This window comes from Onychostoma macrolepis, chromosome 09 (assembly GCF_012432095.1).
Source record: "Onychostoma macrolepis isolate SWU-2019 chromosome 09, ASM1243209v1, whole genome shotgun sequence".
NCBI classification, from domain to species: Eukaryota; Metazoa; Chordata; class Actinopteri; order Cypriniformes; family Cyprinidae; genus Onychostoma; species Onychostoma macrolepis.
In genome coordinates this window covers 22,306,076-22,325,777 of record NC_081163.1, presented here as the reverse complement: position 1 = coordinate 22,325,777, position 19,702 = coordinate 22,306,076, and the positions used below count along the sequence as shown (strand labels likewise).

General features: G+C 36.5%; 1 protein-coding gene across 6 annotated transcripts; it reads left to right on the top strand.

Annotated features, from left to right (window-relative positions):
- The first annotated feature begins 3,733 nt into the window (after positions 1–3,733).
- On the top strand, positions 3,734–10,693 carry LOC131546532 (uncharacterized). 6 transcript variants are annotated; one of them, XR_009272737.1, is made up of 7 exons: positions 3,734–4,000; positions 4,428–4,517; positions 4,622–4,666; positions 4,879–4,913; positions 5,177–5,231; positions 5,879–5,974; positions 9,874–10,693. XR_009272737.1 is itself a non-coding variant. In XM_058786144.1 (6 exons), exon 6 carries the CDS (start codon positions 6,970–6,972, stop codon positions 7,870–7,872), a length of 903 nt encoding a protein of 300 aa, XP_058642127.1. In that variant the 5' UTR covers positions 3,734–4,000; positions 4,428–4,517; positions 4,622–4,666; positions 4,879–4,913; positions 5,177–5,231; positions 5,879–6,969; the 3' UTR covers positions 7,873–7,962. The 6 variants fall into 6 exon arrangements, 4 of the variants coding, with proteins under 4 accessions (XP_058642127.1, XP_058642129.1, XP_058642125.1 ...); XR_009272736.1 differs by lacking the exon at positions 5,177–5,231; XM_058786144.1 differs by lacking the exon at positions 9,874–10,693 and having other exon boundaries at positions 5,879–7,962.
- Positions 10,694–19,702: the final 9,009 nt, after the last annotated feature.

The following is a 19,702-nucleotide window of genomic DNA, read 5'->3' as shown; positions in this document are numbered from 1 at the left end:
AACTCTAACATCATTAGACATTGATCTTTTGTTAGTTTTAGGTTGTGGCATTAACTAACCAAAATCCAACGTCAAGCCAACGTCTTAAGCCAACGTCATATTTATGTCAAATACTGACATTTAGTCGTTAGGTATGGCGACCAAAACCTGACATTTAGTCGTCAGGTATGGCAACCAAAATCCAACGTCTCCTAGACGTCATAATGGTAAAGTCCACACAACGTCAAAATCTAACATCATTAGACGTTGACATTTAGTTAGATTTATGTTGGGGCATTAACCAACCAAAATCCAACGTCAAGCCAACGTTTTAAGCCAACGTCACATTGATGTCAAATACTGACATTTTGTGGTCTGGTATGGCGACCAAAACCCAACGTCTCGTAGACGTCATAATGGTAACGTCCACACAACGTCAAACTCTAACATCATTAGACGTTGATCTTTTGTTAGTTTTAGGTTGTGACATTAACTAACCAAAATCCAACGTCGAGCCAACGTCACATTGACGTCAAATACTGATATTTAGTCGTCAGGTATGGCAACCAAAACCCAACGTCTCCTAGACGTCATAATGGTAATGTCCACACAACATCAAATTCTAACATCATTAGACGTTGATATTTAGTTAGATTTAGGTTGTGGCATTAACTAACCAAAATCCAACATCAAGCCAACGTCTTAAGCCAACGTCTTATTGAAGTCAAATACTGACATTTAGTTGTCAGGTATGGCGACCAAAACCTGACATTTAGTCGTCAGGTATGGCAACCAAAACCCAACGTCTCCTATACAACGTCAAATTCTAACATCATTAGACGTTGATATTTAGTTAGATTTAGGTTGGGGCATTAACCAACCAAAATCCAACGTCAAGCCAACGTCTTAAGCCAACGTCTTATTGAAGTCAAATACTGACATTTAGTTGTCAGGTATGGCACCAAAACCTGACATTTAGTCGTCAGGTATGGCAACCAAAACCCAACGTCTCCTATACAACGTCAAATTCTAACATCATTAGACGTTGATATTTAGTTAGATTTAGGTTGGGGCATTAACCAACCAAAATCCAATGTCAAGCCAACGTCTTAAGCCAACGTCTTATTGAAGTCAAATACTGACATTTAGTTGTCAGGTATGGCAACCAAAACCCAACGTCTTGTAGACGGCATATTGGTAACGTCCACACAACGTCCAACTCTAACATCATTAGAGATTGATCTTTTGTTAGTTTTAGGTTGTGGCATAAACAAACCAAAATCCAACGTCAAGCCAACATCTTAAGCCAACGTCATATTTATGTCAAATACTGACATTTAGTCGTCAGGTATGGCGACCAAGACCTGACATTTAGTCGTCAGGTATGGCAACCAAAATCCAACGTCTCCTAGACGTCATAATGGTAACGTCCACACAACGTCAAATTCTAACATCATTAGACGTTGATATTTAGTTAGATTTATGTTGGGGCATTAACCAACCAAAATCCAACGTCAAGCCAACGTCTTAAGCCAACGTCACACTGATGTCAAATACTGACATTTTGTTGTCTGGTATGGCGACCAAAACCCAACGTCTCGTAGACGTCATAATGGTAACGTCCACACAACGTCAAACTCTAACATCATTAGACGTTGATCTTTTGTTAGTTTTAGGTTGTGGCATTAACTAACCAAAATCCAACGTCAAGTAAACTTCTTTAACCAACGTCACATTGATGTCAAATACTGATATTTAGTCGTCAGGTATGGCAACCAAAACCCAACGTCTCCTAGACGTCATAATGGTAATGTCCACACAACATCAAATTCTAACATCATTAGACGTTGATATTTAGTTAGATTTAGGTTGTGGCATTAACTAACCAAAATCCAACATCAAGCCAACGTCTTATTGAAGTCAAATACTGACATTTAGTTGTCAGGTATGGCGACCAAAACCCAACGTCTTGTATACATTATATTGGTAACGTCCACACAACTTCCAACTCTAACATCATTAGACGTTGATCTTTTGTTAGTTTTAGGTTGTGGCATTAACTAACCAAAATCCAACGTCGAGTCAACGTCTTAAGCCAATGTCATATTGATGTAAAATACTGATATTTAGTCATCAGGTATGGCGACCAAAACCCAACATCTCGTAGACGTCATATTGGTAACGTCCACACAATGTCCAACTCTAACATCATTAGACGTTGATCTTTACTTATTTTCATGTTGTGGCATTAACTAAACAAATTCCAACGTTGAGCCAACGTCTTAAGCCAACATCATACTGATGTCAAATTCTGACATTTAGTCATGAGGTACACTGTAAAAAAATAAAATAAAATCTATTTTACGGAATATAACTGTACATATTTACAGTATTTTTCTGTTATTTTAAATTATAAGTAAAATTCTGTAAAACAACATCTATAAATTAAAAACTTGACTGTTATTTTAAGTAAGCTATTATATCTTTAATGACAAATTATAGTAGTTCTCATTTTTTTAACAAAGGAAAATGGCTGTATTATTTATACTGTATTTTTTTCTGTATTCTTAAATTGCATGTAATTTAAATGTAAAATTACACAAATAATCTGTAATATGTAGCTCATTATATTAAAGGTTTATGCCCATACTAGCTGTTTAGCATTTTTCTTTGTAATTTTAAAGTACATCATATTAGTTTTATATTTAGGTGTTTTTACATTTAACAATTCTGAACACAAATATAGCTGACTTACATCAATTATTGCATAGTCTGTTTTTAAAGAGTAAAGCTGCACTACTCTCCAGTTTGAAACTTTCAGGCCTCTGCCCACACCAGTTGATCCAAATTACTTTGCAAAGGAAATTGTGAACCGAGAAAAGTACACATAATCTTTAAAAGCTCAAACTCTCCAAAAAAAAAATCCATTGACTTTCACAAACATGGCATACAGCCATTGTAAATTATTGGTATGTTATCTGATCAGAATGTGCATTTGTTATTTGTGTGAGAGAAACCCTATACCTATGGAGAAATTTGAAATTAGAAAAAAAACAGAGCATGGAGAAAAGGGTCTGAAAGGACTGGAATGCATACCATAAAATTTTGAATCCTCGATTTGTCAAATGTGCATGTCTGCATTATGGAAAGACCATAATTTACCATAGTTTACATTTTCCCATACCATGGATGCTGTAACGGCATTACCACTGCAGTCAACAGTGTAATCTGTAGACAAATGTTGCAATTATGACAGTATTTGCAGTAAGTGTTACTGTGGACAAAGGAATAAACCTAAACCAACAGGTGGTGTAACACTGTCTGCAATACAGCAAAGGGTCAGATACAGAAAATGCCACAGTTGTATGGACAGCTGCATTTAGGCATACGAGTGGTTATACAGTTGAGACAAGGGATTTGCTAAAGTTCAAAAGGGTCATTATTGGTCATGTGAATGTAACTGTAATTTACGAGTATAGACAGACATGTACACACTGTCTGTACTCCTAAACCTAACCCTATTTTAACTCTAAATTTATAGGGAAATTATAGGTGAATAGTGAATAGCACACATACACTTGTAATCATAAGTGAAAACACCATTTTACCAATTAATTACATGTAACAGCCTAAAAAATAAAAATCAATATACATACATATTTGCTATCTTTTGTTTAAAACTAGTTTTTTTCTACAGTTGCAATGTTATTTGATGTCTCTTTGTTGCTTTAGTCGTGATTGGTTAATCTAAACGTCATCCAGGAATCTGGCCAATGACAACTGGGCACGCCTCCTACCGCTCAAATTTGAATTTACACACCAGTCCGTTGCTGCTCTGTTTATCTGCAGTCCTGCTCCGTTCAGTGCAGTAGTAATGGCTTTTACATGGATTATCACATATCTGACAGATGAATTCTTATTTTGACCGATTTTGAGTTATGCGGTGCAGATTGAGAACGAAAAAGCGCAAATATGAACACAGACACAATGGCTAATGGACACATATTGCAAACGGCAGAAGGTAAATACCATTTATAATTTTTCTACTGTTACTGTTAAAGTGATATGCTAATCGCGATGACATAATCTGTTACTGTTTTGATATTATGTTTTAATAAAGATAAGGCTGTGTGTAATGACGATGTTGTGGCCATGATTTAAAGTGACTACTTTGTGTTTTTAAATATTTGTTTATATCGCGGAATGTAAATATATCCACGTAACATAGTGCTACGAGTTACTGATGTTTTAATAGAGAAACATGCATGAATGACAGAATAAATAGCGGGACATGTATGATGTTAATACAGAAGGCCGCCATTTGCTGATCTTATTTTTAATAACAGTATGAAATAGTAAAAATAACTAACGTTATATTGTTATTTTATTGTAAAATAAAATGTCTCACTGTGGAACATGAAAAACTGGCATATACACTTGTTCAACAGAGAGGACATGAAACCACCATTCTTGGACTCTGAAGAATACTATGCAAACCATGCTTTTGGATCTACTGTTAAGTTTTTGTAATAAAGCTGGTGAGTAGGCAAAATTTCTGTAAGCCCATGTCTCTGTCAGTAAGTCAACAATATTGTTCTATTAAACCTGTGTGTGTGTGTGTGTTTTCCCTCTCATGGTCCAGAGGTTTTGGGATTGAAAATCTTCTGCCACATGATCTTCCGTAAAAGTAAGTATACATGTCATACTAACATTAATTCTTTAAATGATCATGTGCTATTATATGTGCTGAAATGTGAACACAGCAAAGCAGGTAAACTCTGCACCAAGGCACCACTCTGATTCAAAGTTCATTCTTGAGTTTAGCTCACTCAGAATGAAAACTCCCTCATCATTTTCTCACCCTCATGTCTTTTTTGATCTTCTTTTTATGTTCCACAGAAAAAAGTCAGTTATGCAGATTGGAAAAGACATGGGTGAGTAAATGATGACATATCCACCTTATTCTTCACATAAAAATGGGCCATTTGTAGATTTTATGGGTCTTGCTTCCGGTCTCTTTTACTTCCAAATATTTTTAGCTGTACAGAACCGCTCGTTTTGCTGCTTGATATTGCAAATTGGTGTGTCTTACCATGTTATTTTAGTGTATTAGCTTAATTATGAACACACTGGTTTGTAATGCAAACAGTTTTACCGTTTACTACATGTTGTTATTCTTGTCGTTGTTTCCCTATAGCGGCTAATGAACTGGAAGTCTCGCCCATAGGTTTACTTCCGTGTTTAGGAATAAGGTGGATAAGTATGATATCTTGAGTAATTTAATGATCTCCTTAAGTACATTTGTTAGACATTTCACCCCCTTGTGAGAGAAAAACAGTGTAAACCGATTAATAATTATATTAGTTATAAATATACAGGTATTAGCATATTAGCAATTGATACAAATATTAATTCTTTTAATTTTTTGGTGTACTAATTGGCATTTTTCTGGGTACAAAATCTATTTACTTTATGATACATCTGAGAAAAGTTGTTCATTGTTGTGTATACTAATTCCTTTATAACTACCATCTCAAAGTAGAGTACACACACAGCAGTGAGTAAAGAACACACACCCAGAGCAGTAGCCAGCCATTTTTATTGTGCGGCCCGTGTGGGTAACGTGCCTTGCTCAAGGGCACCTCAGGCCCCGTTTACACTAGTGTGTTTTTTAAAAGAGCACTGTTCATTCACTCATCTACATTTCCTGCCAGTATTGAGACTCAAACCCATGACCTTCAGGTTACAAGTCTGACTCTCTAACCATTAGGTCACAACTAGATCATTAAATTAGATCAGAATGTCTCATAATGTCAAATGTTGTTTATAGAAAAGGTACACAAATGAAGCCCTTTTCAATAAATCTCTTTTTTTATTTTATTTTTTATTTAACCCCCAGATGCAGCAAGGATCCAGCTGATTACTTCAGATTTGGTGGACTGCTCTTTATCTGCTGTGACTGTCACTTCTGGTGCAGAATCATGGACTTTTATTTGTATGTTTTGATTTTACTTATTACACTTGTGTAGCTAGTATTCAGGATTAAAATACAATGTAATTTTTGTCCACATATATTATCAGAGCTATATGGAATCCAATAGGGTCAGTCAAATATTGAGAAAAAACACTATAAACCTGATTGGGAAAATACAAGCTAAAATACAGTTCCCTCCACAATCTTTTTCAAAGAAAAAATCATGATACTATAACCCTAACTTGTAAGATAAAAATGTAATTTTTAGTTTTTCAATTGCTCCTCAGGAATTTGTTTACATAAATTTACATCTAAATAATGAAACAGTTTTAAGCATGGCTACACTACACGACTTCTGAACAGATTTTTAAAACAGATTTTTGACTTACCGACTTTGTAAATAATGACAAAGGAAAGCTGGGCATCATATACTTAAGCCTGGAATACACTACACGATTTTTGCCCTGATTTTCCGCCAATTTACAGTCAGGAGAAGTTGACGCTAGTTGCTGAAAGTCAGAGCCAGTCTGCAGATTTGAGATTCCATAGAAAATTGCATAGTGTATGATAGTCACAGACTCCAGTTTTTTAAGCTTCAGACTCTGATTCTATCCAGTCGGAGGATATCAAACGTTTGATATTTTCAGCCGATTTTACAATGCATATTGTTTTCCTTTGTAATGCGTCTCCTAGCAACAAGGCTCATGTTTCTGAGTGAGTTTGTTGTGATCGGAACAACTTTAAAGTCTGGTAGTGTATGATCCTCAGTCATGTAACTAACTGGAGCCCAGGTCAGGAAGCAGACAGACTGGCTATACCGATCGTCTGCTAGCTGCCTCACGTCACAGAAGTCAGTTAACTCTCAGCACATAGATACTCCTTCACCTAGATATCACTCTATAGAGACTGTGTCTGTTCCCCGAACTAGAAAATACAGAAAACATCCAAACCAAAGTAATAGTAACAATTTAATTGATGTTCAACAAATAAAAAAACGATATAATACAGATAAACACATGATAAAGCTTGGCTTATTGAATATTAGATCCCTTTCTTCAAAAGCACTTTTTGTAAATGATATGTTCACTGACCATAAACTAGATGTGCTTTGTCTGACAGAAACCTGGCTAAAACAAGATGATTACATTACTTTAAACGAGTCTACACCCCAAGATTACTGTTACAAACATGAACTGCATCCAAAAGGTAAAGGGGGAGGTGTTGCTACAATTTATAGAAATATTTTCAGTATCTCTCAGAGGTTGGGTTTCAAGTATAATTCGTTCGAAGTAATGGTGCTTCATATAACGTTATCCAAAGAAACAAGTGTTAATGATAAATCCCCTGTGATGTTTGTACTGGCTACTGTATACAGACCACCAGGGCACCATACAGACTTTATTAAAGAATTTTCTGATCTTCTATCGGAGTTAGTACTGACTGCAGATAAAGTCCTAATCGTTGGTGATTTTAATATCCATATTGATAATGAAAGAGATTCAGCATTTATAGACATTCTAAACTCAATTGGTGTTAAACAACACGTGTCAGGACCTACTCATTGTCGAAATCATACTCTAGATTTAATACTGTCACATGGAATTGATGTCAGTGGCGTTGAAATTTTGCAGCAGAGCGATGATATCTCAGATCATTATCTAGTCTCCTGTATATTCCATATAGCTAAAGCTGTAAAGCCAACTTCTTGTTACAAATATGGTAGAACCATTACCTCTACCACAAAAGACTGCTTTATAAATAATCTTCCTGACTTATCTCAGTTCCTCAGCATATCCAATAGCTCAGAACAACTTGATGATGTAACAGGATTTATGGACTCTCTCTTTTCTAGCACTTTAGATGCGGTTGCTCCTTTACGCTTAAGGAAGATTAAGGATAAGAGTCCAACACCGTGGTAAAATGAGCACACCCGCGCCCTAAAGAGAGCAGCCCGGAAAATGGAGCGCAGCTGGAGGAAAACTAAATTAGAGGTATTTCGTTTAGCTTGGCGGAAAGTACCCTATCCTACAGAAAAGCATTAAAACTGCTAGATCTGATTACTTTTCGTCTCTTCTAGAAGAAAACAAACATAACCCTCGGTATTTATTCAATACAGTAACTAAATTAACGAAAAATCAAGCATCAACAGGTGTTGGCATTTCCCAAGAGCATAGCAGTAATGACTTTATGAACTACTTCACTTCCAAGATCGATACTATCAGAGATAAAATTGTATCCTTGCAGCCGTCAGCTACAGTATCGCATCAGATAGCGCACTATAGATCCCCTGAGGAACAATTCCATTCATTCTCTACTGTGGGAGAGGAAGAATTGTATAAACTTGTTAAATCATCTAAACCAACAACATGTATGTTAGACCCGATTCCATCTAAACTACTAAAAGAGCTGCTTCCAGAAGTCATAGATCCTCTTTTGGCTATTATTAATTCATCATTGTCATTAGGATATGTCCCCAAAACCTTCAGATTGGCTGTTATTAAGCCTCTCATTAAAAAACCACAACTTGACCCCAAAGATCTAGTTAATTACAGACCGATCACAAATCTCCCTTTTCTGTCAAAGATACTAGAAAAGGTAGTATCCTCACAATTATATTCCTTCCTAGAGAAAAATGATATCTGTGAGGAATTCCAGTCAGGATTTAGATCGTATCATAGTACTGAGACTGCTCTCATTAGAGTTACAAATTACCTGCTTCTATCATCTGATCGTGGTTGTATCTCTTTATTAGTTCTACTGGATCTTAGCGCTGCGTTCGACACTATCGACCACAACATTCTTTTGAATAGACTAGAAAACTTTGTTGGCATTAGTGGAAGTGCCTTAGCATGGTTCAAATCGTATTTATCTGACCGCCATCAGTTCGTAGCAGTGAATGAAGAGGTATCATATCGATCACAAGTGCAGTGTGGAGTACCTCAAGGCTCAGTACTAGGGCCGTTACTTTTCACGCTTTATATGTTACCCTTGGGAGATATTATCAGGAGACATGGTGTTAGCTTTCACTGTTATGCTGATGATACTCAGCTCTATATTTCTTCGCGGCCCGGTGAAACACACCAAATTGAGAAACTAACAGAATGCATAGTCGATATAAAAAACTGGATGACGAGTCATTTTTTACTGCTAAATTCTGAAAAAACAGAGGATCCATGCAGAGAAGCCATGTTTCTAGCATCTGTAAAACTGCATTTTTTCATCTCAAAAGCATATCTAAATTGCGACCAATGCTCTCAACGTCAAATGCAGAAATGTTAATTCATGCGTTTATGACCTCAAGGTTAGACTATTGTAATGCTTTATTGGGTGGTTGTTCTGCACGCTTGATCAACAAACTACAGTTGGTCTAAAATGCAGCAGCTAGAGTCCTTACTAAAACCAGGAAATATGACCATATTAGCCCGGTTCTGTCAACACTGCATTGGCTCCCTATCAAACATCGGATAGATTTTAAAATCTTGTTAATTACTTATAAAGCCCTGAATGGTTTAGCTCCTCAGTACTTGAGCGAGCTCTTATCGCATTATAGTCCTCCACGTCCGCTGCGTTCTCAAAACTCAGGCTGTTTGATAATACCTAGAATATCAAAATCGACTGCGGGCGGCAGATCCTATTCCTATTTAGCACCCAAACTCTGGAACAGTCTACCTAACACTGTTCGGGAGGCAGACACACTCTGTCAGTTTAAATCTAGATTAAAGACCCATCTCTTTAGCCTGGCTTACACATAACACATTAATACGCTTCTATTATTCAAATCCGTTAAAGGATTGTTAGGCTGCATTAATTAGATCAACCGAACCGAACACTCCCCATAACACACGATGTACTCGTTACATCGTAAGTTGAATGGCATCTACGCTAATATTTGTCTGTTTCTTTCCTATTCTGTTTCTCAGTCCGTATCCGATCAGATGGTGGATCAGCACCAAGAGATGATGTCTACAGCCCTGATCGTCAGCGGAGACCAGGACACCCAGATGACCCCCAGAGATATATCCCCAGTGAAAACCTCGATTGAATACAATAAAACTAAAAAAAAATAAATAAATAACTAAAATATAATAAAATACCTAACGACATAATACTACTATTGTTAGAAATTGTAACAAAATTAAAATAGAAATATAATCTTTTGAACTGCGGGTTTCGTCTGGTCAGAGGAGAACTGGCCCCCGACTGAGCCTGGTTTCTCCCAAGGTTTTTTTTTCTCCATTCTGTCACAGAGGGAGTTTTGGTTCCTTGCCGCTGTCGCCCTCTGGCTTGCTCAGTTGGGGACACTTCATTTCTAGCGATTATCGCCGATTTGATTGCACAGATACTATTTAAACTAAACTGATCTAGACAATGACATCTCTGAATTCAATAATGAAATGCATTTAACTGAAAATTGAAAATTGAGTGTTTAATCTTATTATACATTACTGACACTCTATCCTCCAATTTGATACTGTTAAGTGCTTTGACACAATCTGTATTGTAAAAGCGCTATATAAATAAAGGTGACTTGACTTGACATGTAGTGTATGATGCCCAGTTTTCCTTTGTCGCTATTTACAAAGTCAGTATATGTATGATGCCTAGTGTTTTAAAAATCTGTTCAGATTTTAAAAGTCATGTAGTGTATTCCAGCCTTTAGAATTAACAGTCATTTGAAACAGTGGCAATCTTGTAGATGTTTTGTATTTCTTCTTTTGAGAATATTTAATTCAACTTCTGATCAAACTGTTCTGTTAATTGGTACAGTATTGTAAATGTTGAAATGTATTTCCTTTCAAATTTGTACTTTTTTTTTCTTCAAAAACTGAATGATTACATTTTCAGTTTTGTACAGTATATGTACAGACTTTGTATTTTGTCTTTGTCTTTGAGCATGCTTTAACACTTTCATTGTTTGTTTTTTAATAACCTGTAAAATAACAAGTGTTTCTCTGCAGAACTTTTGGGCTAGTGCTTTCAGCACTTTATTGAATGCGTTTGATCATAATAATCTAGGAAAAATCTCTAAAATGATAGTGTTCCTCTGTACAGTGTTTAGTGATGTCACTTTATTGAATTTGTCAGTAATAATCTAAGACAAATCCATAAAATAACAGTTTTGCACTGTAAAAAAAAAAAAAGAAAGTGTCCAATGACTGGCAGTAGCGGCTGCCAAACAAAAACCATAAAACTGAAGTAAATTTTTAAAAATGGGACAAACCACGCTCGTATAATGGTGGAATACCATTCATAGGCCTTAAATACAGGACAATTCTATGTTAATGTCAAGCCCTGTTTGCAAATATGTGCTAATATTGCCAACTTCTTGGAAAATTATGGCAGACTGCTGATATTACTGAACTCATAGTGTGAAATATCCCAAAACGTTGCTTTTGGTACCATATAATAGTCATAAATTGCTCAGTCAGTTGTTCTTTGTTCTCTCTTTTGTGTACATGCAACAGACCCAAGTAAATGTTAAGAGATGTGTTCACATCCTCACTGCCTTTTAGCATCAAGATCAGGAAGGTTTTAGGTTTTTGAAATTGCGTGATATCAGTTGTGTCTCCAGAAGATAAAAACCTAGCAGTTTGGGTGGGCCCATGATCTTCCATCTAGCACCACAGTAGAACCAATGTGACTTCTACATTAGATATGACAAACTTGACACAAACTGTTTTGTTAAGCGGTTCATAATGTGTTATGTATAATCAATTATTTGGACATTTAACTCCTCTTCCTTTTGTGTTCACAGGTTGACAAATGTGGTAATGGCCAGTTTCAATAGGGATGTAATGCAATGTCTGTCCAACGTTGAAATCAATTTAACTTTGGTTTCTGAAGTCAACCCGATTTTCATTTTCAACCAAAATGCAACATCTGTCCAACGTTGGAGATTGACGGCAATTTGACGATGGGTTCTGACGTTAATCTTATGTTGGGTTCTGACGTCAACCTGATTTTCATTTTCAACCAAAATGCAACGTCTATCCAACGTTGGAGATTGACGTCAATCTTACGTTGGGTTCTGACGTCAGTCTGATTTTCATTTTCAACTAAAATGCAACGTCTATCCAACGTAGGAGATTGACGTCAATTTGACGTTGGGTTCTGACGTCAACCTGATTTTCATTTTCAACCAAAATGCAACGTCTGTCCAACGTAGGATTTTGATGTCAATCTGACGTTGTGTTCTGACGTCAACCCGATTTTCATTTTCAACCAAAATGCAATGTCTATCCAACGTTGGAGATTGACGTCAATCTGACGTTTGGTTTTGACGTCAACCTGATTTTCATTTTCAACCAAAATGCAACGTCTGTCCAACGTTGGAGATTGATGTTAATCTTACGTTGGGTTCTGACGTCAATCTGACATCGGGTTCTTACGTCAACCTGATTTTAATTTTCAACCAAAATGCAACATCTGTCCAACGTTGGAGATTAACGTCAATCTGACGTTGGGTTCTGACGTCAACCTGATTTTCATTTTCAACCAAAATGCAACGTCTATCCAATGTTGGAGATTGACGTCAATCTGACGTCAACCCGATTTTCATTTTCAACCAAAATACAACGTCTCTCCGACGTTGGAGTCCAATGTCAACCTGACGTTATATTGACGTCCGGTGCCTGCTGGGTATCATCACAGACAAATCAGCCTAAATCCAGACTTTTCTAAAATCGAGGCTGCCATCATGATGATTTCAAGATCAGGGGACATTTTGGAAATATTAATAAGCATGTATTTATCAAAATTTTGATTAAAATATGTAAAATCTGCAAATTATCAACATAACACCACAGACACTAATAAAGTGTGACACATGAAATTGTCAGAAATTTAGCTAACTTCAAGAAAATTAGGTCCCACTTTATATTAGGTGGCCTTAACTACTATGTACTTACATTTAAATTAATCATTTGGTACAATACACTTATTGTGTACATACATGTGTTTACATTGTACTTATATTTTTAAAAATACCTATATGTATTTACATCTGTAATTAATTTATGTAATTACATTTAGAATTACACTGTTGACCCATCCCTTATACCTTAACTCACCCTTAAACCTATACATACCACCAAACTTGTTCCTAACCTTAACCCGTATCCCACCTCAATAGCAGCAAATGTGTTTTGCAATACAATATGAACACAATAAGTACATTGTACTTATTTTTTGATGTAAGTACATAGTAGTTAAAGCCACCTAATATAAAGTGGAACCGAAAATTAATAAGAATGTATTCCCCATGCACCCCTCAGATCAACCAGCACCTGCAGTGACCTTTACACACAGGAAGCTGTCCAAATAGATTTCCCCCTTTTCTTAAAGGGCCGAAATCCATTGTGGTAACACCACAGACATGAATTTGGGGGACACAACTTTTTTCTTAAATATAATAAAATATGTATTTTTCAAAACAATTTAATAAAATTGTACATGCCAAATAAAATCTATATTCACAATATAACCACTTTATTTGTGTTAAAAATGTTATTTTGCGCAATTACATTCTATGATACCACTCTAAGATGCATATTGTTACAAATACAATCTCTCAAACTCAATTAAATATGTATTTTAAAAACAAAATGTAACTATTAATAGTGCACAAATTGTGTTTACCCAACAGAATACAAACATTTTATAATTTATTGCTATTTAAAGTTTATTTCAACTGTTTTAAAGTAGAGGGACACCACTTGCCACCGCAATTGAAGAATGACCCGAATATGAAATAGTGACTGAAATGCGACCCATAGGACTAAATAACCAGCTCTCCCTTCCAAGCTGTTAATCTGCACAAAAATCCTGATTTATAATCCAGCCATCGTCTGATAAAATCAAATAGGATATAATAGGATATACACAAATAGGATATACATAAAGACAATAGCTGTGCTGTGATTTCGGCTATACTTGCATGTTAAATTACAGAAGCAACATAATATCTGTTTTAACTGAAACCGCTGTTCCTCTCGTCCGTGCGCTGAACAGAGCAGACGCGGAGGGAGAGAGAAAGAGGTGTGCGCGCAGCGAGAAAGAGAGACCTCGCGCTCGCGCGGCAGTCTCAGAAACTAAATAAGGTTTGAGAAAACCCTATAAAGTCACTAGGCGCTTTTGAAAAAACCCAAAACAAATAGTTGCTAAAGTGGTCTGAAAAGTCGCTAAATTGGCAACACTGTCAGCATCTCCATCCATTTCCATTTCTCCAACTATAGTAGTATGGGTTAGGCCACGGGTCAAACAGAAAATGTGAACTGCGTTAATCGCGCGTTAATAAAATTACATTAAAATGACAAAAAGCACATTAAACGTGTGTGCAAAACATTACATGTGTGTCATCTTATTTTTATTTATTCACAGCTGACAGAGGAGGGTAACTGGTGGTTTTGAAATGAAAGAGGCATGAGTTTATAATTTTTCAGGGATAAAATGACAAACAGATATAAGATTATCAGTGATTAAAAGGAGTATTCTTTTTTTATATACCCATGTGGCGGCTACTGCAACATTTAGCCAATTCTAGTTTAATTTGTTTAATTCTACAGAAAGCAACAGACATACAAAAGAGAAATGTGTAAAGAGTTCACCTTTGCAAGGTGGCCTCATAGCACTGGATCCTGAATGCATCTGCTCATCAGATGTTGGTTTGTTTCTCTTGTGTGGTGGTGACATATTCCTCTCGGTAGGAGGAAGTGCCACCTCCACGGAAGGTTCTATGGGAAATAATCAAAGTTCAACATTTTCAGAAAGATCAATAATTAAAAAAAAAAAAAAAAAGTAAATGTAAATGTACTATAAAATGCTGACAAGGCACAAGTGATGTGTTTTTGGCACACTAATGATTTTAGATAATTAGTACATATACAGTATAACAATTAACCCTAAAGTGTGCAGTTGTTTTCATCATTGCAAGTATAATTACATCTACATCGTATGTCTTTGCAATAAACATTTCAGAAAAAAATAAGCTCAACTCTCTAAACAGAGTACTTGGTTTTATTTCAGTCATAATGGAATCATCTGACAATTCGATTTGTGCCTCAATCCATCCAACATGAGAAGAGAGTGGATCAGCTAGCATTACACAAATTTAGGTTTCTCTTATGAAACCACAATTTTATAGTATTAATAAAAAAAAAATAATAATAAAATAAAAAAAGTTTACTGTAAAACATGTTGAAGAATAGCTTGGAGGCATTTGATTCATTACACAAGTAGTTGACAAAAAAAGAAAAAAAAAGAAGGTTGTTCAACGCACTGAAGCATCTTCTTAAATGTTGGAACAATGCTTTTGCCTGTCAGGTCTTCACAAGTCACTTGACTGAAAACTATTAATAACTGCAAAATGTAATATTGTATTTTGACAGTAATACAAACCGTCAACAGTAGATGAACAGTGTCCCTCTTGTATGCTCCCGTCTTCTTCATCACAGTCAGTAACCTTCTCTTCCTCATCACAGTCAATAACCTTTTCTGTGGAAGTTCAAAGTACAGATTTACAGTGGTATATAATGGCTCGTAAACACATGGTATGTGAATAGATGTTTTTTTTTGTTTGTTTGTATTTTTTTTTTTTTATAAAATAACACACCATCAGGATCTATCCCAATTTCATCCAAGTTCTTGCCATGGAACTCGGCTAATCTTCCTTGCTCAAGAGCCATTAAAACTTTGCTGATCTTGGCAAGTTGCAGGGTCTTCTCAGGGAGTCGATAGAACTCACGATGGATTCTTATGTCGTGCCCAAGAAAGTTTGCCAGCCGGTGTCTGTCATGTTCAGCACTGTTGAAAGGGTTGCGGCATGCTTTCGCAGCCTGGTAGATGTCAGTGCCTTGGGACACTTTGCACCACACACCTTTGCAAAGCCACGGAGGCAGTCTGACCCTTGGAAATGTGTCATTGCTTCTGGTCTAGCAAACATATAGGCATTGTCTTTTAAAACCCCACAAGCCTCTCTCTGCTTAATGAGGAGTTCTAAGGAACACAGCATTTTTGGAGTCAGAAGACTTGGAACTGGCCGACCACGCTTTCCCCTGGTGATAACCCTTGTGAAGTGTCTGCAGAGTTTTTTATCCACTTTGGAGAGCGCCCAGTCCACATCCTCATGTGGATCAGAAGTGTCTCTTGATAAAAATGCAGACAAAGGCATGCTCGCCACCTCTAGTGCAAGACAAGCAGTAATGTCTCTTGTTGTACACTCTAGCACCATCTCTTTTTTTGGTATGCACTAACAACTATGCCGTCTGTTGTGTTTTGACTTGAACTGGGTTCTCCTCCTGTTCCAGATGCTTCGGAAGCAAGGCTGTGAATTTTGTCTGACGTTGTTGTGTCACAGTCAGGGGAACTCACTGTGCCAGATTCATCAACATCCAGTTCATCAAGAAGCTGACGTTTTGTCTGGTTTAGTGTAAGGCTAACATCACCGTCACTTTCGGAAGTGGTATCTGAAACGTAATCATCTGAACTCTCTGGTGTAGAATCAAAGAGCTCATCAGAATCTTCAAGATTTAGGTCTTTCATCTAAAAAAAACTGCTGCAATTAACTGATCAACAGATTAACAGATACAGTAAATTGGCAACTATTGTCAAAATCTAATTTCCCCTCAATTTTACAAGTTACATGTGATGTGTTTCTTACTGTGTTATAATAAGGTTCTCAGTGAAAAAGTTTTGGGCAGTTGATCTGACACACAAAAAAACAGCTGATTACATAATTTTGGTCTTAAAGTAAAATAAAATAAAATTATTCTCTGATATTTTGCAATAAAACTATCACATAAGAATATATTAATATTACATAAATTATTTTACACCATTCACTGAGTTATCGATGATGAGAATAAATGTAGATGGCAGCTTCAATCAAAGTCCCTGATCAATAAAAAAAAAAAACTTGAAAACTTACTATGATACTTTTAGTCCGTCTAAGTCTAGGCACAAAAATCTCATTTTAATTTTGGCGCTGTGTCACAATCTGTAAACAAAAAGGATAAACGATATTTGACATTGCTATAGTATTTGAAATTTGAAAATGAAAGCTGACCAGAGCTCAGAGAGAGAAAAAAACCTTGAATAAAACGGGCCTTATGAGGACCTTTCACACACAACGTTATTGTTACTTATGGGGACCAGATTCATCTAATTTCACACACACAATCTGAGCTCCAACACTGAGAGACCGAAAGTGTGTTGTGGGGACGTCGTGAGTGTAAATTTTAAAGCAACAATTAACCAAGAAAAAAATACTTGTGACGGACAAAACTGTCTCTAAATATTCCACTACCACTAACCTACTGGACACATGATGTTAAACTGTTGAGTGAACTAATTTACACCAGATACGCATCAAAATATGCTCCAAAAACACTAAAACATGACAAAAACAGACAGTAGACTTAATTCTCCAGTGATAAACATGAACGTACCTGTTGAGGAGACTTGGTTTGACCAGAAGCATCATCCATCTGAGTCTGTGACTGGAGAAAAGCATCAGATTCACCTGCTGCTCTGCTATTAGCAGCAATGCTGCTCTTCTGTAAGACACATCATCAATAATCAGAAGACTTTACAACATGGAAACACAAGAGACAAATCTGATGCAAATACCAGAATGTTTTTATTTATTTATTTTTTAGTAAGAACATTTTACCCATTAGGCCACGCATACAACCTCCCCAAAGTCTAACCCCTAAATTGGTCTAAGAATGTAAGACCCCATTATTTAATGTATACAAAAAACAAAACAAAAAAAAAACCACTGACACAAATGTCATAATTGTGAGAAATTATATTCATATTTCTAATATATTCAAATTCTAATTTATTCAACCAGCAAAAATGAGCTATTCTATTTACAGTGTGCTGTGCAACTTGCGTTCTCCATGGGCAGTTGTCTCCCCCATAATCGTACGTCATTTCTTCTCCTTCTTTAATGTCTTTCAGTGGAAATAAACACAGGTGTGGCTTTCCATTCACATCAATTTTCTTCATCTTTCAATTTGGATGTTGATGGTCATCGTTAACTAACCGCCCAATCGAACCATCTTCCCTAGATGCATCAATGCTTAAATCTGAAAAAAAATATGAAAAGCATAAATACAAGTGTTACAATATATTACCACAAATCAGTGTCTTAGGCCGTATTTACACTGCATGGTTCAAGTGATCCAATTCCATTTTTTTTCCATCGCATGTAGCACAGATCAGATAAGAGCCATGACCGTTTAAGCAGGAATATTCTCAGATCGGTTTCAGGCCTCATTCATATGTGAAAATAAATCAGATATAATTGGATACATGCATTTGCGCCTGCCGTGTAAGCGGACAGATCGGATATTCCCTAGTAAACACAACTGCTACCTTATTGAAAAGTGAGGTTTTTTAAATGATACAGACATACCTGTAACAAATGAAATATCTATAGTTGAGTAGCAGAGTATTCATTTTGTTCATTTTGTCTTAAATAAAAGGTGATATGACACTGAAATGTTTTGCTTTTGAAATAACATTGAGTGCTCATTGTAGCTGTTGTCAGTGACGGCGGCTCGTGCACAGACGAGCGCTTCAAGTCAAGTCAAGTCACCTTTATTTATATAGCGCTTTTACAATACAGATTGTGTCAAAGCACTTAACAGTATCAAATTGGAGGATAGAGTGTCAGTAATGTATAATGATAAGATTAAACACTCAATTTTCAGTTAAAGGCATTTCATTATTGAATTCAGAGATGTCATTGTCTAGCTCAGTTTAGTTTAAATAGTATCTGTGCAATCAAATCGGCGATAATCGCTAGAAATTAAGTGTCCCCAACTGAGCAAGCCAGAGGCGACAGCGGCAAGGAACCAAAACTCCCTCTGTGACAGAATGGAGAAAAAAAAACCTTGGGAGAAACCAGGCTCAGTCGGGGGGCCAGTTCTCCTCTGACCAGACGAAACCCGCAGTTCAAAAGTTTATATTTCTATTTTAATTTTGTTGCAATTTCTAACAATAGTAGTATTATGTAGTTAGGTATTTTATTATATTTTAGTTATTTTGTTATTTTTGGTTGATATATCTGGGGATATATCTCTGGGGGTCATCTGGGTGTCCTGGTCTCCGCTGACGATCAGGGCTGTAGACATCATCTCTTGGTGCTGATCCACCATCTGATCGGATACGGACTGAGAAACAGACTAGGAAAGAAACAGACAAATATTAGCATAGATGCCATTCAACTTACGATGTAACGAGTACATTGTGTGTTATGGGGAGTGTTCCCGGTTCCGGTTGATCTAATTAATGCAGCCTAACAATCCTTTAACGGATTTGAATAATAGAAGCGTATTAATGTGTTATGTGTAAGCCAGGCTAAAGAGATGGGTCTTTAATCTAGATTTAAACTGACAGAGTGTGTCTGCCTCCCGAACAGTGTTAGGTAGACTGTTCCAGAGTTTGGGTGCTAAATAGGAATAGGATCTGCCGCCCGCAGTCGATTTTGATATTCTAGGTATTATCAAACGGCCGGAGTTTTGAGAACGCAGCGGATGTGGAGGACTATAATGCGATAAGAGCTCGCTCAAGTACTGAGGAGCTTCAGTCCCGCTGTGGAGACTCTCCCCATTCGTTCCACTGAAACCACAAAATAAACTGCACACAAACACATCCCTGCCCTTGATATACAATCACTGATGAATGCATTTGGTTTTAATGAGGGGGTAAAAAAAAAAAACTATATGACTGTGGATTCAAATG